We start from the raw sequence: 22,834 nt of genomic DNA, 5'->3' as shown, positions 1-22,834 counted from the left end.
GAGAGAGGACGGGTGGGCCAGTGGCTATAGGGATAGGGTCTGGATGTCAGGGCTTGACTCCGGCTGGGGGTGTGGGACTGGAGAGGGAACCTTCCAGGATCCTTTCCCAGGCGAAGACCCTATTTCCAGGATTCTTAAGATTCCAAAAATAAATTACCTAAATTTATCGTTCTAATTTCTAACTCTATAATCTAAGATGCTAAAATATCATCATTCATTTTAAAAAATTGGTTTAATTTCACCAGAGCATGTGAATACTCAACATGAAATCGTAAAACGAACTGATATAAAACTGCTGATATTCGACTGATTTTTGACCTACAAAAACGGCAATTTCACTTGGGTTACCCTAATCAGAAGTATATACAGAGGGAGCATGATGGGGACCTTCCCTCGTCCAGAATCCTCTCAAGCTGGCCACTCCGCTCACTCGCTTGCGGTCTGTCTGCGGCCTGACCGTCTCTGGGTTGGGGAGGGAGGGGAAGCTGAGGGTGGGGCAGGGGCCTGGTGAGAGCCCGGGAGAGAGGTCTGTTTGCACGACTCCGCTCCCAGGGGTGAGGGGCCTGACTCACCATCCACTGCATGCAGATCTCGGTGCTCCTGGAAGCAGCTGTAGTACTTGTACTTCTTCCCACAGATGTCACACGTGTACCTGAAGTTGTCTGTGGAGGACAGAAGCACACGGGGTTAGCAGGGCTTCGGGCCCTTGAGGGCCTTGAGAGGTGGGTCTGGGCCAGACTGGGCCCAACCGATGATCCGTGGAGACGAGCCCCTGGAGTGTTAAGAGTCTTCTCCAGAAGGAGACCGGGGAGCCTGGAAGTCACTTTGAAAGGCACTCCCAGTGGCACCCCATGTGTGCTGAGTCCCTAAGGGCTGGGTTCATAACTGGCCCCCCTTCCTTTGTAAAGTTCCATGAAAATAACCATCCCGGGAGCTGGTGATGGACAGGGAGGACTGGCGTGCCGCAGTCCCCAGAGTCGCAAAGAGTCGGACACAGCCGAGCAACTGGGCTGGTGGTGGGGCACTGCACTGAGAGAAGCCAGGCCAGGAGCCGGCGGGCATTTCCTGCATTTGTCCCTACAGCCAAGGGAGGAAGTAACAACCATCTAACACTCAAGGGCACCGAGGATCGGAAGGGACCTGCCACAAGCCCCACGGCAAGGCGGGCCTGCGTGTGTCCCTTCATGGGGTCCAGGCATCCACCATCTTACCAGGCCTACCATCTCCAAGCCTCTGCCCCAGCCAGCCACGGAGTGGTGCAGGGAGAGGTGGTGGGGGTAGGGAGGAGAGTCTCGGTCCTGGCCTGCCTCACCCGGTCTGCCAGCAAGTACCAACCCCACCATGGGATTCAGGGTCCCCCATCTCCCCCCTAATTTGGGAGGGTGGTAGATGAGCCGACTCCCAGGGCCTCTCCCGTGCCAACGGTTCCAGAATTCCAAGCCTGGCACATGATCTTTGCCCGTGGCCAGCAATCCAGCATAGACCACCTCCCCTATCACGTGCCATCGGGACCATAATCCTTCTTGGACATCTGGGGAACAGAGGTGGATAAGTCAAGGCCACCTGAGTCTGCTGGTTCCAGGTGGGTTCCTGCCCCTGCAATGCCCCCCATACTGGTCACTGCTGGTCGCCCTGCTGCTACCTGCCCCGTGTGTCTCATCTCTGTCCACACTGCCCCTCTCCTACCCACTGGGCCACGTCCATCTGCCACCTCTGAGAAAATGCAAACCCCCAGCTTTCTGCCGCTAAGAAGCTCCCCTACCCTGCTCTGTCAAATCCCAAACCACTGCATGGATGGGGCCACACCCCCAGGCTCATCTAAGGCTGGAGGGAATTAGGATGAGATTTATACCCAAGGGGAGAAGGGCAAAATGAGTTTCTTGTCAGTGAGACCATGTCTCCAGAACCCCAGGAGAGCTCAGCGTCTCTAGGAATGCCACTGCCAATCTGCCTTGGGAGGCAGGCAGGCCCTGTAGTCAGGTGTCATTAACGTTGGACATGTGCCCTAAACTGTCCACACCTCGATTTTCTCATCTGCAAAATGGGAATGATAAATTCTTCATTTCCCAGAATTGTAATAAAGGATAAATGAGCACAAGGCATAACATGCAATAAATATGCAGTAAATGGCACCTAATATAGTTGAACAAAGGGAACGAATGCCACAGTGGCAAGAAAGCTGGATGTGGAGCTCACCTTTGAGGTTCTTAGTTGAGAGACTGGTAACCGGGTCTATGCCTCTATGCACGCCTGTGCTATTTTTCTCCCAAATACATGAAAGATCCTGGACTAGAAGGTGTGAGACTTGGTTTCTCTGCCCACCTCCACCCTGAACAAACTGCATGACTTCTATCTGGGACGTGGTATCCTCCTTTGCAAAAACAAGGCTGGACTGAACCTTCTCCCCAGGACTCCACGGCCAGGCTCCCATCACAAGGCCGGGGTGTGAGGACGCCAGGCTTTCTGAGCAGGCGTGGCTGCCCGGGGGGTCCGGGCAGCAATGCAAGACTGAGGGTCAAGTCGAGCACACTGGCCACGGGGAAAGAATACTGCAGGGAGGAAGGGAAAAGTGACGGAAGGACCAAAAATACCTCAGTCCCCAAATCCTCCACAACCAGTGAGCCTCCGGGAATGACGGAAGCCAGATGGAGCATAACAGGGCATTGAGGGGCTGCCGGAGAGGCGGGGGCCCAGAGAAGCCAAGGAAGGAAAGAAAAATAGGGAAGTTCTTCAACTGTGCGGCTGACTACAGGCAGGCGAAGAGAAGGGAGCTACTGAGGGAGAAGGAGCCAGGGGCCAGGCAGGGGCGGGGTGGGGCTCAAGAGTGGACACGGGATTCGCCATCTCCTGCTGCAGGCCTGGGGGCAGGTGCCTGGCCAATCTGATGCTCAGATTCTCCAGGAAACGGAGAGGTAGTCTCAGCGCACTGGCCTTTCCTGTGGTTTAAGAATCATGTGGTAAGAGTCCCTAAGACAGCAAGCAGATCAAACCAGTCAATTCTAAACGAAGTCAACCTTGCATGTTCACTGAAAGAACTGATGTTGAAGCTGAAGCTCCAAAACTTTGGCCACCTGATGCAAAGAGCCAACTCACTGGAAAAGACCCTGATGCCGGGAAAGACTGAGGGGCAAGAGAAAAAGAGGGCAACAGAGGATGAGATGGTTGGATACCATCCCTGTTTCAATGGACATGAGCTTGAGCAAACTCTCATGCTAGGAGGTGGTGATGGACAGGGAAGCCTGGCGTGCTGCAGTCCATGGGGTCACAAAGAGTTGGGACACAACTTAGCGACTGAACAACAAGAAGAATCCAAAGAAAGAGTGGATGAGAAAGTGCCTCAGAAGAAAACCTGTTAGAACCCAAAGGAACTAAGGTCCTTCCTACCTCCTTGAACTACTCTGTTTTGGATTTTCTAGCAGTGGGGGAGTCCTGTTTGTTTATTATTTTAAGAAACTTTTTCTGGTGGTATACCAAACAAGTAGAACAGAGGTGCCCAAACTGTGGCCTGCCCAGCATCTGTTTTGGTAAAGAATTCATTTCCATACGGTCCCTGACTGCCTTCATGTTCCATGGCAGAGCTGAGCAGATGTGATGGAGACATCTGGCCTGCAAAATCTAAAATATTTACTCTTTGGTCTCCTACCAAAAAATACGCTGACCACTGATACAGAAAAATGTACACACCCTAAATGTTCAACTCCTCACCCTGTCAGAAACTGCAAACATCTGTGTAGCCAATACCCAGCTCCAATCTTGAAAGCCAGAAGCCCCTTTCCGAGGGTGACCATGGCTCTGACTTCTTGCATCATGAGTTAGCTTCCTTCTGCCTCCACACTTTCTGTACACAGATCGTAAGAGGAGGAACTCTTTCTGCCGGGCTCCTTCTGCTAACGTTCTGTTTGTGGGTAATGCACACTGCAGTGTGTAGCCGCTGTCTCTACTTCTCACGGCTATGCTGTAGTCCTGTAGTTCACTGTGAGAACACGCTGTGAGTTACTCACCTATTCAGCTAGTGCTGGGTGGTTTCTGGTTTGAAGCTGTTATGAACAGTGCTGCTAAGAACATCTTTTTTTTTTAATATTTTTTTTGATGTGGACCATTTTTAAAGTATTGCATCTGTTACAATACTGCTTGTTTTCTGTTTGGTTTTTTTGAGGCATGCAGGATCTCAGCTCACCAACTAAAGATCGAACCTGCACCCCCTGCATTGGAAGGTGAAGTCTTAACCACTGGACCCTCAGGGAAGTCCCTGCTAAGAATGTCTTCATTCCCATCTTTGGGTGGACATGCGCATACACGCGCCTGGGAGGGGAACTGCTGGGTTCTGGAGCTCAGGTCTGTTAAGTGGGGAGAGGTTCCACCCCCGCCTACACCCCTTGGCTGGCTGCCTACCAGCCCTGTGGGTTCAGATCTGGAGGGAAGGCAGGCAGGGCCCCCGCAAGCAGCCAAGTGGAACAGTGTCCCCAGATGCTGAGGCTCCATGCATCCCCAGGGCTGGGACACCACGCCCCAGGATTCATGTCTGTGAGTGTTCCTGAAGTAACTCTTTGAAGTAGCATTTCCCAAACATGAGTTACGGTGACCGACCCCCGACCCATCCATGCGTGAATGTGTGCTTAGTCGCTCAGTCCTGTCTGACTCTTTTGCGACCCCAAGGACTGTAGCCTGCCAGGTTCCTCTAGCCATGGGATTATCCTGGCAAGAATACTGGAGTGGGGTGCCATTTCTCCCTCCCTTCCTGACCCAGGGATTGATCTCGAGTCTCCTGCATTGGCAGGCGGATTCTTCAGCACTGGAGCCAAAGGGGGAAGCCCCCAAACCCATGAGCGGGAGTCAAAAGAACAGAGTGCACACACTGGGTCCCTTTTGGGGTGCATGTACATATTTTGCCAATGAAGGGCCCTGAGAAGTCTCCAGCAAAGCAACATGTTCCTCTTAGCAGAATTCAAGGTTTCCCCAGGTGATCTGGCCAGAGCACCCTTTATCGCCTGTTAACTTCCCTAGAATGACTATGCCGCGGAGCACACTTTGGCAAAGGTGCTCTCAGGCGCCTCCCGGAAGCTGCCCAGGGCCATCTTGGGGTATAGAGTTGAGAGCTTCACCCTGGCCCTGGCTCTCCCTCCTCCCCCACCCCTGGCCCTCTCAGTCCCCGCAGCCCAAGAGGAGGGAAAAATACTCACTGCCTTGGGAGGCTCCCTCTCCTGAGGTGGCTTCAGTGTCTGTAACAGAGAGAGAAGGGGGTGAGCCAACCACACGGTGGAAGGGCCACTGCCAAGAGGGAGAGAAGCCAAGAAGGCGGGGGCCAGGAGAGGCCGATCCTGCCCGCCCGGGGATGCCCCGTTCCACTCAAGATGCAGGCCCAAAGCCTTCCCTGTGTTTCCTGCCGCCCAGCAGGCCTTGACCTGGGGCCGTTCGTCCCTACCTGCCAGGGTCAGGCTCAGGGAGCGGCAACCACCCTTCCTGTCCCCAGCGTCCTCATCTCCAGCAGGGTGCCATCCTGTGAGCATCACACAAGGTGACACGAGTACTTCCGGCAAGGGCTGCTGACACCGAGCAGCACCGAAGCCCCGTGGGAGGATGCGGGCCACGTGCGGCAGTCCAGAGCACTGCTAGCAGAAGCTCGGTGGCACGTCCTGTGCACTCCGCCCCACTCCATCCCCACCCCAGGGTGCTCCCCCAAGTCAAGGAGGCCGCTCCCCTTTGCCTTGGGTCCCACTTCCACTGCAAAAAGTGCTCTGAGGTCATCCTCGAGGGGTCAGCATGGAAAAAAAAACAGGCAGCAGATGGGGAGGTAGGGGTCCCTCAGCTCTGCCCTGGTACACCACTCACCTCGGTGTGCCCGGACGTGGGTCTGGAAACAGTTGTAATATTTGTACTTCTTGCCACAGATTCCACACTCATAGGACCCTGGAAGACAGGAAAGGAGAGACGGGTCAGCCAGCATCTACTGTGCACAACCAAGAGGCCCCAGGACCCTCAGTGACAACTTCAGGTAATAGTAGGTGGGCTCAGTGGGGTGTGACTCTGCAACCCCACAGACTATAGTCCGCCAGCCTCCTCTGTCCATGGAATTTTCTAGGCAAGAATACTGGAGCGGGTTATTTCCTCCTCCAGGGGATCTTTCTGACCCAGGGATAGAACCCACATCTCTTGTATCTCCTGCACTGGCAGGCAGGTTCTTCACCACTGTATCACCTGGGAAGCCCCAGGTAACACCAGTTCTGCGCCCACAGGCTATCTTGTTCCCTACAAGCAAGAGGGTGGTAAGCACCAGCAAAGACAGCACTGAGCTGGAGGCCAGGAGTTCAGGGGTCAAGTTCAGGTTTTTGTCTCAACTCTCTGAGTGACCTTGGCAAGTCACTTCCCACCTCTGGGCCTCAGCTTCCAAGTCTGTAAGACACAGACTGTAACTTCTTAGGTTACTCATGGCTATTCCTTGAAAGAAAAAAGGAGATGAATATAAAAGAATTTCAGAGTAAGGAATAAACTGCACCCATGTAAGGAAATCATCCCTTAGCTGCAACAGAATAATCTCCAGCTACCACTCCTCCTTGTCAGGATGGACAGAGGTCAAGAGGACAGGCTTTGAACCAGACACATCTAGATCCCTGTCCCTGTTCTGCCACCCACCAGCAGCACGACCTTGGTAACTTCCTTGAACACACGAAGCCTCAGTCTGCTCAACTGTAAAATGCGGCTAGAAGTACCTATCTCATAGAGGTGGCTCCATACAGCCCCCAGAAAGGGCCCAGCCCGACTACGCACGCGTCTGGCAAGGAGAGGACCCCTCTCATCTGCTGAGGTGCCATGTTATTCCCTCTGATGTGCAGAGACCAACCTGATGTAAATGCCTGACTCCAGCCCTCTTCCAGGCCCTTCTGGGGTGGGTAGCCATTCCCTTCTCTAGAGGATCTTCCTGATCCAAGGATCAAACCCAGGTCTCTTGCATTGCAGGCAGATTCTTTACCATATGAGTCACTACAGAAGCCCTCTCCCAGAGGCAGGGAGACTGAAATGGCTGAGTTCCCAGTGGGCACCAAAGACTGGTCAAAGGCAAGAGCCTAGCTACGCAGAGCAGGGTAAAGGTCCACAGCAGGGAAGCCAGCAGAGCCCATCAGACTCAGCCTGGCAGAGGCCCCAGGAGTTGGAAGGCCCTGCCCATCCCTCACACAGACCTAGGTCCAGGCCCCATCCTTCCTAACAGAACGGCCTGGGAGCCTGCACACACACGCAGAGTCCCTGGCCCCACTCCACACTAAGGGTACCTGAGTGGCTGGGGCCGGGAGCCTAGGAATCTTCCTTTCCCCCAAGTATCCACAGAGGATTCTGATGCTCAGCAACTAAGTGTGGGAACCACTGGTTTAAAATCCAACAGCTCTGGGATACAGTCTCAGCTCAACCATTTACTGGCCAGGCATCAGTCTCCTTATGGAAAAAAGGTATGGAAGACTGAATTTAGAATGAGTGGTGTTCCCACCACAAGACCAGATAGTCAGTGAGTCAAGGCGCCACCAAATTCCACTTCCGGGGGTGTCACCCGGGTGCAGGGGCCCGTCTGTAAGTGTTAGTTGCTAGTTGTATCTGACTCTTTGCAACACTATGTACTATAGCCCACAAGGTTCTTCTGTCCATGGGATTCTCCAGGCAAGAATACTGGAGAGGTTTGCCATTCCCTTCTCTAGGAGATCTTCCTGGCCCAGGGATCGAACCCAGGTCTCCTGCATTGCAGGCAAACTCTTTAAGGTCTGAGCCACCACTGGGTGTGAACTCCAGGTATCAAGTCAAGTCAGAAGAGCACTGGGCTTGGAGCCTGATGATGAGCTCGGCTCTGCCCCCCCTCCCTGGCTGTTTGATCGCAGGCACACTCCTTTTCCAGTTTGAGCTTCACCTTCTTCACCTGTGAAACAAGACTACGATGCCTGCGTCTCATGATCAAGGTCAGGATGAATGAGCTACAACCCACGAGTCAGCAGGCCCACCAGTGGGCAGCGCTACTTGGCCACCGTGGGTCCCTCAAGGGAACGCTGTCCTCCAAACCAGCATGGGATTTAGCAGCCTGTTATTCAACAGTTTTATATGTGTTACCCTTGTCTCACTGGGAAAAATATACACACACGGAGGGCAAAGATCAGAGTGTATATTTCCCTGTCTTTAGCCCCATGACTGGCACACAGCAGGGGCTCGGTAAATTCACAGCATCCTGCTGTTCTCCTCATCTGTCACTGTGTAATAAAGACCTGGATTCCCTCCCCGTGCTTCCACCCGCTCCTCAACAGTTTCTGCTGATTCCCCTTCAATGATAGGGAATTTGCCGAGTATCTTCAACGGGCCAGGCACCGAGGCCCCAGCCACGACTTGACTTGATACCTGGAGTTCACACCCAGTGGTGGCTCAGACCTTAAAGAGTTTGCTATCACTGCCCTCTGTCTGATGGGAAGCAGACAGGCCACTGTGCAAGGGGACCCACAGGGTGATGATGCTATGACAGCCAAGTGCAGGACCTGGTGGCCACAGTGTGGGGCCCTGACAAGGCTGCAGCAAGGGTGGCCAGTCAGGGGACTCGAGCAGGCGGGAGAAGGGAAAGGCAAGTGGGAGGTAGAGGGGCCGGAGCCCCATGGAAGGCAAGCGGAGGGGTCTCTCTCCCCAAAGGACCAAGGCCACAGCCTTGTTCAGACTTGACCCACTTCCGGATGAGGTCTCTGCCGTTCTCTGCCACAAGACTTGGGCCTCAGTTTCTCCAACTGCCTTCAATGACCTGAGGTCTTTCCTCAAACCGTACGGTAAGTGTGGGCTGATGGACAGAGCCTGCGGGCTGCAATGTCCCCAACTCATCCGCCCAGTTGACACTGTTTATAATCAGGTCAGTCCCACAGGCTTCTCCCTCAATCCACAGAGCGCCGAGGGCGATGTCCCCAACTCATCCGCCCAGTTGACACTGTTTATAATCAGTCAGTCCCACAGGCTTCTCCCTCAATCCACAGAGCGCCGAGGGCGATGTCCCCAACTCATCCGCCCAGTTGACACTGTTTATAATCAGTCAGTCCCACAGGCTTCTCCCTCAATCCACAGAGCGCCGAGGGCACCTGCAGCCTTGCTCACAGATCTCTATCCATTCAGAGTCACAGGGGCACAGTTTGCCACCCTCGGGCCCTCTCCTGGCCCCAGAGCAAAACGGACCACTTGCCCAGCATGCTGAGTCTCAAGACTGAGCACTGTGTTGGCAGGAGGGACACCTGAGCTCAAGGCCCTGCCTGCCCCTCATTCACCCTGGGACCCCGGGCTGCAGATGCCCTGTCTGCAGAAGGGTCTGGATGGGCAGAGGGGTCTGGGGCATGGGGGGAGTGCAACAGAGCGGCAGCCCTACAGTGCAGCAACGCCAGCAACCCCGGGTTCAAATCCCAGCTCACCACAAAACAGATGGGGCCCTGGACAAGCCAGGGAAAAGCCCACACCTCGGGCTTCCTTTCTATAAAATGGACGCAGTAAAACAGCGCCCACCTCACTGAAGGAGACGGGGGAGGAATGACATGAGCAGTAACACGGAGACCACTCGGCACAGTGCCCAGTACACAGCAGGCACTCGGTAAAGGGGCGCTGGCATTACTGTCAGTTTTCCCCGAACTGCTCTTGGACCCAACTTCCTGAATAGGTCCTGGGAAGAGGGGCCCATGGTCAAGCAAGTGGGAGGCATGGCCCGTCTGGGGAGACACGCCCAAGAGCTGTGCCAGCTGGAAGAGGACCTGCAGTAAAGGAACGCAACTGACCATTAACCCCAGATTTCCCAACCAATTTGACCACAGAATCTCTTTCTCTCCAAGGCTCATTTCAGAGCTGTAGTCTACAGCAGTTCTGCCAAAACGGGCCCCACACTCCCAACACCCAGATTCCTACACGCTCTACCAGCCCTCCAGCAGTCAGCATCCAGGGTCCCGGGCCTGCTCAGATTTGCTGACTGGGGGCAGAGACGATGTAGAGGAGGTTAGGCTCAGTCTCTGCAGATACTAACAGGCCCTGCGTACTCAAGGGTCTACTGCTGATGCCGACATTCAGCCATGCCTCCACCCTCATGCTGGCCCCATCGGGTCCTCCTGCCCCTCAACCATCACGTACCAGATGCACATCTCAACGCTTGGTCAAAAATCCAGGTGTCCGAATACTGGCCTCGCACAGATCTGCCGTGGGGGCTGCCATTCAGTGCTTTTGCATCTGAATTATGTGAAAAATCAGAAAGAGCCCTTAAAGATGGGGTGGGTTGGGAGGGGCCAGGTAAGGAGGACTCTCGAGTCTAGGGCTGGCCAGTCCCCTGAGCTCTCAGAACCTCAGTTTCCCCATCTGCACATGAGATGGATGCACAAGGTCATGCTGTCTGCTTTTTCACTAAACAGCTTGTGCTGGCTAAGTGGCAGCCACGCTTCCCCAAGGGAGGCTGGGGTGTGGCAGAAGGCAGCAAGCAGCCACAGGACCAAACGCTCCTGAAGTGTTGTGCTTCCTCTGTCCTGACTCATAATATAGATAGAACATAAAATTATCCATCATGAGGTTCAGTTCAGTTCAGTCGCTCAGTCGTGTCCAACTCTTTGCAACCCCATGGATTGCAGCACACCAGGCTTCCCTGTCCATCACCAACTCCCGGAACTTGCTCAAACTCATGTCCGTTGAGTCAGTGATGCCATTCAACCATCTCATCCTCTGTCGTCCCCTTCTCCTCCAGCCTTCAATCTTTCCCAGCATTAGGGTCTTTTCAAATGAGTCAGCTCTTCGCATCAGGTGGCCAAAGTATTGGAGCTTTAGCTTCAGCATCAGTCCTTCCAATGAATATTCAGGACTGATTTCCTTTAGGATGGACTGGTTTGATCTCCTTGCAGTCCAAGTGACTCTCAAGAGTCTTCTCCAACACCACAGTTCAAAAGCATCAATTCTACAGCAATCGTGAGGTTATAACCCAACATTTCTCACTATAATCCTGCCAGCAAAATGACCCTCCAGGGACGATATGCCTCGTGTGTGCTGTGGCCTGGTATCCCCCTGGCCCGTGGCCACCGTGTACCCCAGGCTGGTGCAGTGGCAGCTGGAGGGCCTTCTAGGGGACTCACTTCAGCTGGTCCCCGTTCTGTCGCCTGACTCCCTGCCCCGCACGCTTCTTCAGTCTGCTCCATTTCCCAACTACTCTCCTGTCCTCTGTCTCTGTCTTTCTCTACTCAGTGCAGGCACTGCAAGTCTTCACTTGTGCCTCTCCAAAATCGCTGCATGGGTTGGTCTCTGACCCCACTGCACCCCACTGCATGGGTGGGAAAGCAGCAATCTGCCCACTTCACACAGCCAGCGAGTGGGAGTGGGGTGGGGTGTGAACTCGGGGGCTTCTCACCCATCAGCTCAATCCATCCTCACAAATCCAGCATAGAAAGGTGATTATTATCCCCATTTTTCAGACGACGGGGCAACACATCAGGCCAGAGGTGGCCTGATCTGTCCTGCTCCGGAGCCTGTGTGTGATCACCAGAGGGTCAGCCCCTGGGAGCAAGCAGAGAAGAGAGGGTGCCTGCTAATAGCTACCATTTACTGAGCATATCCAGGCTTTTCATTTCCACCCTCCATCTTCCCAGAAGTCCCTGTGTGTTGGGACAACTCAACACCCACTTCAACCATTAACGTGGAAAGTTTCGGGCCCCAGGGCTGGGGCCACTCAGCTAGTGGCTAGTGAGCAACTGGGCCCCAGGCTGGCCCTCGGGGATCCAGAGCCAACCCACCATCCTCACGCCAGGTCCAGATGCCGTGGGAGCTGTGAACCCCTGTTGGACATGGAGCTTTCCCAGCACCGGGGAGCAGAACCTCCTACCATGTCTGGCACCACGACACAACCCCCCAGAGCACCCGATCAAGGGCCTGAGGGTGGCTGGCAGAAGATGCCAGACATGGATGCGAGCCTTTTCCTCTCCCCATCCTGCTGTGATGGGGAGAGGAAATCAGGAAGTGCTGATGAAAAGCATCTGTCCAACACTGTCTATAACCACCTGGCAGACAGCCTGGCTTACGCTCCCTCCTGGAAGCACTGGACAGATCAGGTGAGGCCAGGTGAGAGCAGGCGGGTCTAGCTCCCAAAGCCATGGAGGGGAGAAGTAGGAGGCCGAGGTAAAGGGGCAAAGTGGGCAGCAATCCTCAACTCTACCATGCCTTGCACCCATCAAGCTCCTGATCAGCTCCAGTGCCTTGCAGGATACACAAGATGCACTAAGGCAGAAATCCGGCGCAGGTGAAAGAGAGAAGAAAGACACAAGGCGGGTGGATGGAGAGACAGCTCCTTACAACAGGCAACCCCGTATTTAGCGCAAAGCAACTCGGGAGCGCACATGCTCGGGAGCGTCCTGCCCACTTGGTTCTAATATGCAGCAGAGCTGGGCCCACGGCCTACTGGGGGACAGGGACCCAGGAGAGGTAAGCTGGAAAGAGGACAAGTAGGTTTCCTGAGGCTCTCTGGGCGTGGACTCAGAACGAATGACCTCAGGCCAAGGTCCTCCATGTAGAGTACAAATCCCCTGGGGGTGCTGGAGCATGGGGAATTTTAAGAGGATCAATTCCCAGTTATCAATTGCCCAATGCATTTCTTCCTATAACCCTAAAGCCAACGGGCCAGAGAACATAGCAGGCAGGGAGGCCGTGCTCAACTGGTTCTCATCACCGCCACCCGTTTCTACACAGCTAACACGATGGTCTTTTCACCCACCCCTAAATCCCCTACGGTGGCGTACAAGGGGGGATGGACATCTGAGAGCTCCAAGCAAAGAGAAGCTGGACTTAGAATGCAGGTGCATCGAATGACTGGGAACAATTCCTTTTGTAAATTGGGTGATTTCTAATTCTTTGCTTTCCACAAAACTGAAGAAGGATCTAATGGAGTTGTCAGTGAAGAGACCGTTAAAAATAATGTCTGATGATAGACCCGTGTGATTTTTGGCATACAACTTGGAAGGAGTTCAAGGAATTGAGTGACACTGCTGAAACAGGATTCCATCCTATCCCTGGCTCCTTATTTACATGAACAAGGCTTCTAAGCTTTTACACTTAAGAAAGTGGAAAAAAAGGAACTAAATTAATGCTGAATCTTGTCTCCCTCGACAATAAGAAATATTAATTCACAGAAATGTGAGCCAATGGAAGAAGAAATAAAACCCCATCCATTTCATTAAGAGGTGCATTTTCCATAAAGTTTTACTTTTATGTTTGCTATTTATCTAAATTTGCTTTTGACAAATTGTATGCTAATAACAACTCGATCAGGGGAAAAAATGTTTTAAGACGTAGAGCTTTATGATCCAAACAAATTTTTTAGAAATTTCTATTTCAATTTACGTACATCTTGTTGTGGGAGATGAGTGTGAAACAGTGATCAATAAAAGACTCTCAAGCATAAAAAATATATCACAGTAGGATAAAATCCTGTGAGAGAAGCGGACTGGAAATATGAGTTCAAGGAGAAAAAGGAAAGATGTAAAATTTCTGACTGTTGAAGACGAGCCTGTTCATTATGTTTTTTATTTTTTAATGAATGATGGTGGATATCAGAAACGGTGGAGTTTGGAGTCCCCTGGATACATTTAAAAGAGTAGTCCACAGTTTTATTTCCAAAATGCCACATTTTAAAAACACAGTACTCCAGAAATTCTGTCCTTTGCAATTATTTAAACTTTGGATAGAAATGTTAGATGTCCACTCAAAAATGTGAAAGAGAATACGATTCCTCAAAATTCTTTTAGGAGACACTGAAGAAAAGAAGTCTGAAGCCATCAGCCTTTCTGCTTCTAGAGGTAACCCCGAACATGTCAACATCCAGGACTTTGGCTAGTACCACTGGTCTCTGTTTTGCATTTTTTGTGTGCCAAGTCGCTTCAGTCGGGTCTTGTCCAACTCTTTGTGACCCGATGGACTGTAGCCCGCCAGGCTCCTCTGTCTCCAGAATACTGGAGTGGGTTGCCATGCCTTCCTCCAGGGGATCTTCCTGACCCAGGGATCAAACCTGCATCTCTTACATACACCTGCACTGGCAGATGGGTTCTTTACCACTAGCGCCAGCTGGGAAGCCCCACTTTGCATTTTTTGTTCCCCCTTACAAATACTTTCATACCAATCACTACACTCTGACCTCAACAATCCTACTAGAAAGACAGGTAGATTTTATTATACCCCCTAATCAATGAAGACCTTATGGCTCAGAGAGGTTAACGGGCCCTTGCACAGCCCCACAAGGGGCAGACCCTAGGTCTCCTGGCTTACAGGCTAGGGATCCTTTGCCATGGAAACCCTCCAATCAGGACCCCCAACCCACCTTGGACCACCTGATGAAGAGTCAGCAGCAGGGATAAGATGCTCCTGGGAAGGAGGCCAGAACCCTTCCTTTCTGAGTGGCTGTAGCAAAAGAGCTGAGGGTTGGTTCTGGCAGGCTCAAGCCCAAAGCACTGCCAACACCAACTGAAACAGGAAACTAACTATCAGCTGGCACTACGAAGCAGGACCTTCACCGCTCAGGATCATAACAGACCAAAACCCACACGGATGTGTCTGAATGGCTGTCTGCTCTTCCGCTGCTCCTTCCAGGGCTGCGGCCAAGACCCCACCTCCTTTTTCCCCTCCTCTCCTCCCCGGGCAGCCCTGGTGCCCAAAGCTCGCTGCCTAGAAACATCCTTGCAGGATCCAGGCTCCCAGCTGACTGACTCTCCCTCCTGTACCAGATCTAGGGACCCCCTTCTGCTCACCCATCTCCAGGACAGGACCTTCCTCCCTCACAGGCCTGTCTTCAGTTACCAAACACTTTCTGTAATCACAGAGCCCTCCCTCGTACTGATTCGCAATCACCTCCTGGTGATTTTCCTGCACTGGGATTGCGGCTACTTGGAATGTGTCTGCTCAGTCCCCTCCCATCAAAATGCTGTAAGCTGTGAACACTATAAGTGTTCCATCATCTCTTCTGCACCATTCCTCCATGGGCTGCATGCTTTTTTTGCTGTAAACCCAGCCTGTCTTGTCTTCATCAGCTAGGACAAGGATGGCAGCAAGTGTCCATTTCAGATTTTTCAATTCTAGCTGACTGGCCATGACTTCTTAGTGTACTGTGCTGAGAAGGATTCTGAGGTACACTTTTGGGACATGTGCAGCCAACAGTTAGGGATGCCTTTCACTATTGGTTTTACCCAACAAAACTGTCATGGTCAGTATTATCTCTGCTCTTCTTGCTAAAAAAGAAACTTGATATGTTGCTCCCAAGCTCCATAATGATTTCAATGGCAGTGACAGTCTTTCAAGAGTGAGAAGTACCCTTTTTGGTACACAGAATTTCTGGGCAGCAGGGAACTAGCAGAGACTACTTGCAAGCCTGGCAGCCAGCCTCCTGGGCATCGATGCCCCTCCCCACGCTCCTCGTCTGAGAAGCTGCCAAGTACCATCCATGTGTCCATGACCAGGCTCCTCCATGGGAAGTGCCTGGGATAATGTTTGTGCCACTGGGAACACTGTTCATCTGATGGCTGTTAAAGGGCCAGTGAGGACCTGGGGGTGGGGACAAGGGGGATGGAGCTCAGAGAGCCCGCAAACGGGAGGCTCCCTCATGAGACAGCACTGGCTGATCGAATAGGAGCACTATTCTGTTCAGTGGCAGAGCTGGCCAGAGCCCTCTGCGTCCCTGCCAAGTGCCTCGGGAACATGTTAACTCCACAGTGCCCAGCCACACTGTAGCACAAGCTCATTCAAAGAGTAACTCTAACCAGCATTCCGCCCTGGCCACAGCCCAGGGAATGCCTTCCCGCCTTGTTTACTTCCAGGAGCAGGTGGGACAGGGTGTTATGAAGTAGAGTTGCCAAGTCTCTTCCATCTCCCAGGGCTTTGCTTGCCCCTTTATAAAATGAGGGCACCGCGTGCCAAATCTATAGCACGTGGGGCTCCATTGCTCACTTTCACATCCGTGGTAGACATCAATAATCAATCATGCCACCCTTCAGAACCTTCAACACGGAACTCCTAATAGCCAGCAGCAACTACCTGGACTTGGACCATAAGATAATGTCTACATGCCATTCTGAGAAGGGATGAGTTCATAAGGTTTCATTCTAACATCATCTTTTTTTTTAATTGCCTTTCTTTCCTGCTGCTAAAAGGCCAAGCCAGATTCCTTCAAGCCTGACCCTTGACAGAAACTACACCCTCAAGGTGGAAGGTCAGCCTTGATGGGTGTGAGACAACCGTCGCCACTAGCAGGAAGTGCCCAGCTCCGGCTTTGGTACCAGCTCCCAACTGGCAGCTCCACAGCTAACCATTGCTTTTAAACCTTTTCCACAGGGTCCTCAAAAGCAGTTTACTCAGAAATCTGAAAACATCCTGAAAGTCCCTGGATTTTGGTGGGGCAGCGGGGAGCAGTATTAGAAGGAGCTCAGGGGAGAAAATCAAGAACCACCCAGAAGCCATGTCTTCTGACACCTCATCCAGTGCTGGCTTTCTTCCCCATCCTATTTCTTCTCTACAGCACACTGGCTTGTTTCTCAGACTTGGGGAAAAAGCAGAAACTATTGCTACTCTTTCCTTTTGAAGGGGTATGTTATACTATCAACACGAGTATTACTGCGAATAATGGTGAATTATTTACTAAGTACGATGTTTAGTACTTTATACACGTGATCGCGGTGCATCCTCACACAGCCCCATGAATCCGCAGTTGTGAGAACTGAGGCACAGAGAGGTCAAGCGGCCTGCCCAAGCTGTAACGGACACTAAGTCAGGGAACCTGCGTTCCCAGGTTGAGGAGCCGAGGTTTTCCGCGCACAGCATCGTCCCCCACCCGCTGTCCCTTTGTGTGGTTCCCACACCCGTGGGGCAGCCAGGACAGGGAGCATGCCTGCTTTAGCAGGAGAGGAGAGCAAGGCACAGCAAGGGGAAGGCGCCTGCTGCTGAGAAGCAGCTGAGCCGGAGACCAGCGTCCGTGGCTGGCACGAGGCCCTGGGGCCACTCACTGTGCAGGCAGCTGACCCAGGGAGGACCCCCCCAGCATTTCCTTAGCGTGGCCGCTCCAGGCTTCCCCCCTGAAGCCTGACTGCCGACCCTATCTCAAGATTCAGATTCAACTACCCTTCACCAGACACCTCCTGGTGAAGGGCATACATAGCTTCTGGGTCCAGTGAGTCTTAAAACACCGCCCGCCCCACAAAATTGAGCATGGGCAGATATCTCCTCTGTTAACGAACACGTCCCTTATAGGCTGACACAGTCCTTGGCTGTAGGGTGTGAAGCCGGGTGGAGGGAGCTAAGACACAAGTCCTGGAGCAGACTCTTCTTTCACTTGACACCGAGCTAGGTCACTCATGCTCTTCAGCAAGTATTTCTGGCTCATTCCGCTTCTGTCTCGGGGGAGGATGGCATTTTCCAGCCTCCCTGAGGATGCTCCCTGACTAACCCGAACGATGCCAGAAGCAGGCTGCCAGCAGGACACTGGAGCGACCCAGGTAGGGGCGACAGAGACCACAACCAGCTGAGGCACAGCGGGGAATGGGAGCTCGAGGCTGATCCCCAGCGGTTGCGAAAAACAGCAACAGGACTTGAGTTTAAACTCGGGGAAAGAGAGCCAGGGGAGCCTTCCCCTACCAGGCCCTGCCTGCCTCTCACGGGACGGAAGCCTGGAATTCAGGAGGAGGTGGGCAGAGCTGCCCCAGGAGGGACAGGCAGGTGGCCTCCCGAGCACACAAATGTGGAGGACAGCGAGGATGCAAATGGAGGTCTGGGAACTAACCAGGCAAGGCCTCTGTGCCAGGATGCGGCATGTGGACTATATTTTACAGGCCGGGGTTGCAAAACTGGTGGCCCATGGAAGGACTCTGACCACAGATATGTTTCCTTTGGCAGATTTTAAAAGTCAAATTAGTCACCAACATTTAAAGCCACAAGAATTTACCTTAAAATTCTCATTTCTGGCACGTGCTGTCAGAGATCCAGCCATGCTGAGCCCATCTTCCCAGTTAGTTACCGTAACTCTCCAGCTGGACCCGAGCCCCACCACCTGCCTGTCTGGCTCATCTCCACAATGCTAAATAAATGTATCTGTTGGGCCTTGCGGGCATCTGCGTTTGCAAACCTGGCAGGACTGTAGGCAGCCTCGGAGGGGTATCCCCTGGCTCACGCTGAGAAACGGGGAGAGATGGTTTCTAAGAAGCTCATTTCTCTGAGCTCCTCTGAGCCCAGCCCAGACCACAAGAGGCAGAAGAACGTGCCAGACTACGACTCATCCGATCCTGATCAGACAACTAATCTGAACAGGACCCACACTGAAAGTCGCCCCCGGGGAAGCCCAGAAGGAAGAAACGCAGACGGGCATTTAGGACACTAAGTGATGCGCGCTGTGCTGGATGCACAGTGGGAGGGGTTCCACGAGGCCCACAGGAAGTTCCAGGCATTTGACCTGAAAATCTTAAAGGACAGGTTGGCTTTTGCCACGTCAAGTGGGAAGACAAGCGCTCCAGAGCAGAGCTGAGCAGGTAAAGGCGAGTGTCAGGAGCCGAGGCCCTTCCCTGAGGGCAGAGGGGAGCCACAGAAGGCCCCTTCAGCCGGCCAGGGGCAGGGAGCCCAGGCCTGTCTCCCCCAGCACTGTGCCGCACGTTCCCACCCTGGCCCGGGCCCACCCCGGCCCAGGCCCGACCCTGCGGACAGGCGCTCACCCAGGGTCTGCTGGTTGCGGACGCCGCCGATCACCACGCAGATCTCGGCAGGCACGTCGCCGGTGGTCCCATCCTTGCTGACCGCCTTCTTCTCCTCCTTGGCTTCGCCCTGCCAGATCACCTCCTGGATGTAGTCGTCCGGCAGCTCCGTCTTGACCTTCACCTCCGTCATCGTTCCCTGCTCGGTGCTGAGCGAGGCCTCAGCTGGCACGGGCTCTGGCCCCTCCAGCTTGTTGCTTTTCTGGCTGCGCTTCAAGCGCTCCCTGGCAAAGAAGAGAGTCTGCTCAGACTGGACCCCAGCACCGCCCCAGACCTACCTGGAAAACCCCCCCTCCCAGTCCAGGAGGTTGCAAAATGTTCAGCTACAGACCCACCTCTCATGTAACCATTTCCTTAAAAAGCACATGCCACATGCCCTTGAGGATCCTCTAGGGAGCCCTGGGGGCTCCGAGGAACACAGTTTGAAAATCACTGGGCTCGGATGGCTCCAATTCCACCCATTTTGCTGATGGAGAAGCTGAGGTCTAAATGTGACCAGTATAACTGGAGCTACATGAGACCTGCAAGGAAAGCTCTAGCTGGAAGAAATCAGTTCTTCTCAAGCTTCGATGTGCCCATGAATCATCTGAGAATCTTGGTAAGACGCAGATTTGGTTCAGAAGGTCTGGGGTCTTGCCTAAGAGTGCATTTCCAGCAAGCAGCCAGGGGGGTAGGTGCTACACTTGGAGTGGTAGGGGTGTCAGCGGCTTGATGTGTGCAGAGCGGGGTCCGCTCCACCCTTTGCAGAAGGGCTGCAGAGTTCCTCCTGCTTTATAGACAGGAACATATAAGCCGAAAGGCAGGGAAGCTATGGAACCAATCTGGGTCCCCACCCTCTGGCCTCTAGGTGGCTCTTCAAATAAGAGAAACCATTCTCAAGTTAATATACTCAATATGGAGGAGAGCACTGAGGTCTTGCGCAGAGCTGTGACCTGCCTGGGGCCACACACAAGACTGGTGGCCAGCCAAGGCAAGAAGCCAGGTCCCCGCCATCCACTGGAACCACTCTCCTTTCAGGGAGACTCTGTCTTATCACAAGGGCCCCTCGTCCTTCTGGCATTGGTTGTAAAAGCCAAGGTGTGCACAAGCTGGGGAATCTGATCATGTTCGAGGCCTGTGATGTTGCCTTGGCCAGGCCCAGCCCTCACCACTGCTCCAGAAAGGCAGCTGCACCATGAACTTCAAGGCCCAGACTCAGGCAGGCTCCGTCAGGGCCAGCTAGTATACCAACTGGAGCTCAGCGGAGGTGTCCAGGCTGGGAGGCAGGACCTGGGGTCTCATCCTGGGTTGGCTGGGGGCTTGCTGTGTGACTCTGGACAAGACCCTTCCCCCTCTGGGCTTCCAGCTCCATCTACCCCAAGAGCATGGACTTTATCATGGCCACTGTCCCTCCCAGCTCTCAGCTTTCTCCCAGGTTGGGGAACTGAGCAGAGACAGAGAAGGAAGGCCCTAGCTGATGAGGAGGGGGCACAGGAGGGCCACTGGGGAGGTACTGTGGACACCACTGCACCCCCAACCCCCACTTCATATGGTGAAGTCCTAATCCCCGGTGAGACCGTATCTGGGGATAAGGTCTTTACCAGGTAATTCAGGTTAAGGAAGATCAGAACAGTGGGACCCTTATCTGATAGGACTGTGGCCTTTGAAGAAGGAGAAAGATCTTTCCCACTCCTTCCCTACCAGGTAAGGACACAGAGAGGAGGCTGTCTGCAAGCCAAGAAGAGGGAACAGAGGCGGCCTGATGGGAAAAGGATGCAAGGAATTGAATCTGGAGCATCACGGGGCCAAATCTCAGAACTGCCATTCTCAAGTTGTGGGTTCCTGCAAAAGTGACGTCACTCCCGAGCCTCAGTCTTCACACCCATACAGTGGGGATAAACACAGCACCTACTCCACAGTGCTGTGATGCAGACACAAGGCAGCGTCTGCAAGGGACCTAGAAGAATGGCCCCAGTGGAGACATTCTAAGGATACCTACTGTCTACAGGATGGTGGGAGGGAAAGGAAGCGTGCAGAGGACACTGGAGAAGGGCCTTACATGGCACTGATTTTAGTGCAGGGTCTGTAGAAGTAAACCAATGGGGTTTAAACCCCAGTACTGCCATCCCAGCTTGGACCCCTGCATGGGCCCTGATCCTCTCTGAGCCTGTTTCTGCATAGGGAGGCAGGGAGCCCCGCACCTACTCAAAAGGCCTCAAGAGATCAATTGTAAAAAATGCAGAACCAGAACACAGTCTAGACTGACTAAGACAAACTTCTGATGGAAGTTGCTGAAACCCCAATTCCTGCCCTGAGACCTAGCAGGAGATACCACTGGTCAGTCCTGCCCACTCTGAGGCTCATGGGGCACAGAGATGGGACTCAGGGATCCTGTCTGATTGCCAGGGGCCAGTCTGGCAAGAACACAGCCCACAGGTCCTGGGGCAGCTGGGCAGGCAGGCCACTGAGGACCCTTCCCAGGCTGGACCCTGGCTGGAGAAGACACTCAGTCCCAAGCTCAGAGCAGACATGCTTCCCAGGCCTGGAGAAGAGGCCATCAGAGCGGAGGGGTCCCACCTGTCAGCGGTCCCTGCAGCTGACGTCACAGGTCAGGAAGGACAGCCCCCTGTCCAAAACACCCTCACCCTGGGGTCTGAGACCATCCCAGCCAAGCAGACTCAGGGTCCCTTTCTGCCCTCAAGGACCTCAACAGCATCTGCCATCCTGGTGCGAGGGAGGGCTCTTGGGAGTCTGACAAGTTGGGCTGTTGGAGTCTGACAGGTTGGGTGTCCACAAACCCCACAACCTCGGGCCAGACACTCCCCTCTCTGAGGGTCAGTATCCTTGTTTGTTAAAGGGGGACCACCATGAACCTTGCCAGCGTGGGGCAGGTGGTGAGCCAGGGAGCTGCACAGAATGGATGTGCGTGGATGGCAGCTGCCATTATGACGACACTGGTCCACGATGACATCCCTGCCTCCAGGAAGCCTTCCCTGATTGCTTGGGATGGAGTTAGACCCCCACCTCTGAAGGCACCCCTCCCCCCGCCACCTGGCATGAGCAACTCTTACACCAGGAGCTACATCAGCCATTGTCTCGCCCATGGGCACAAGGGCACACAACCATCCACTCCCTTAAAGGCAACACCCCCAAGCCCACGCTACACTGAGAACATGGGGACTTCTCTTCCTCTGGCTTTACAATTTAGATTTACAAGCCCAAATGTTGCTTTTCTTGGATGCTTTACATTTAATTAGGTGTCCTCATAACAATGGAATTGCAGAAGTCCTTATATCACTTTGAATTAGTGGTGCAGCTCTTTCAAACTTCTTTAAAAATTTTTTTTCATATATCATTTTTTAAAATAGAGCTCATTATTTTAATTATATCCATTTAAATGTACAGTGGAGCCCTTGGATATTCTCAGCACGAATCATTAGGTATATTAGTGAAAAAGCACTTGGAATCCATCTACATGCTGACACTCCATAATCTATTCTATTTGTGTCGCTGTAAAATAGATTTATATATAGATAACTACAAAATAGTTGCTCAAGATATGCTATGAATTTTATATTTAACCCGAGTCACACTTCAACATAAAATCTAAAGTCAGGCACTAAAAGGATATTTCTCAGTAAGTACATGCTGTCTGTGGTCACTAGCTCAGGCCAGAATGCCAGGATAGGAGCCAAACCAAGCAGGTCCCTACCCAAGGAATTCCCTAAGGGACCTGGCCTTTCACTAAGGTGAAGGTTCTCAAAGTGTGATCCTTGAAGGCCTAGGGGTTCCAGAGTGATGGCCCAAAAGCAACCATGGGGCCTGAATTACAAGGGTGGTGGTGAGTAGGCCTCCAGGAACACCACTTTATCTGTCTCTGATACCTACAACTTTGCTTTTAGTGGTGGTGGTGGGGGGGGGTGGTAGTGGGGAATGGGTAAATGGTGGCCCCTCCAAAAGATAGAAAGGGTTAGTTGTTCAGTGGTGTCCCATTCTTTGTGACCCCGTGGACTGTAGCCTGCCAGGCTCCTCTGTGCATGGGACTCTCTAGGCAAGAATACTGGAGTGGATAGCCCAATTCAAGGATCAAACCCAGGTCTCCTGCTGCAGGCAGATTCTTTACTGCCTGA

The 22,834-nt window shown here is 53.1% G+C and overlaps 1 protein-coding gene across 14 annotated transcripts in view; it reads right to left on the bottom strand.

Moving 5' to 3' along the window:
* ZNF618 (zinc finger protein 618) overlaps positions 1 to 22,834 on the bottom strand; it is a 204,884-nt gene that overhangs the window by 56,655 nt on the left and 125,395 nt on the right. For 13 of the 14 annotated variants that reach the window (XM_005210569.5, XM_015472711.3, XM_015472703.3 and 10 more), the window contains 4 exons: positions 18,687 to 18,949; positions 5,830 to 5,907; positions 5,181 to 5,219; positions 573 to 662 (listed from right to left, as the gene is read on the bottom strand). In XM_005210569.5, coding sequence (XP_005210626.1) covers positions 573 to 662; positions 5,181 to 5,219; positions 5,830 to 5,907; positions 18,687 to 18,949 — 470 coding nt within the window. Of the gene's footprint in view, positions 1 to 572; positions 663 to 5,180; positions 5,220 to 5,829; positions 5,908 to 10,110; positions 10,207 to 18,686; positions 18,950 to 22,834 lie in introns of all 14 variants that reach the window. The other variant, XM_059889530.1, reaches the window with a different exon arrangement.

Source organism: Bos taurus, chromosome 8 (assembly GCF_002263795.3).
Source record: "Bos taurus isolate L1 Dominette 01449 registration number 42190680 breed Hereford chromosome 8, ARS-UCD2.0, whole genome shotgun sequence".
Lineage (NCBI taxonomy): Eukaryota > Metazoa > Chordata > Mammalia > Artiodactyla > Bovidae > Bos > Bos taurus.
The sequence above is the reverse complement of the archived record's forward strand: the minus strand, read 5'-3'. Positions and strand labels throughout refer to the sequence as shown.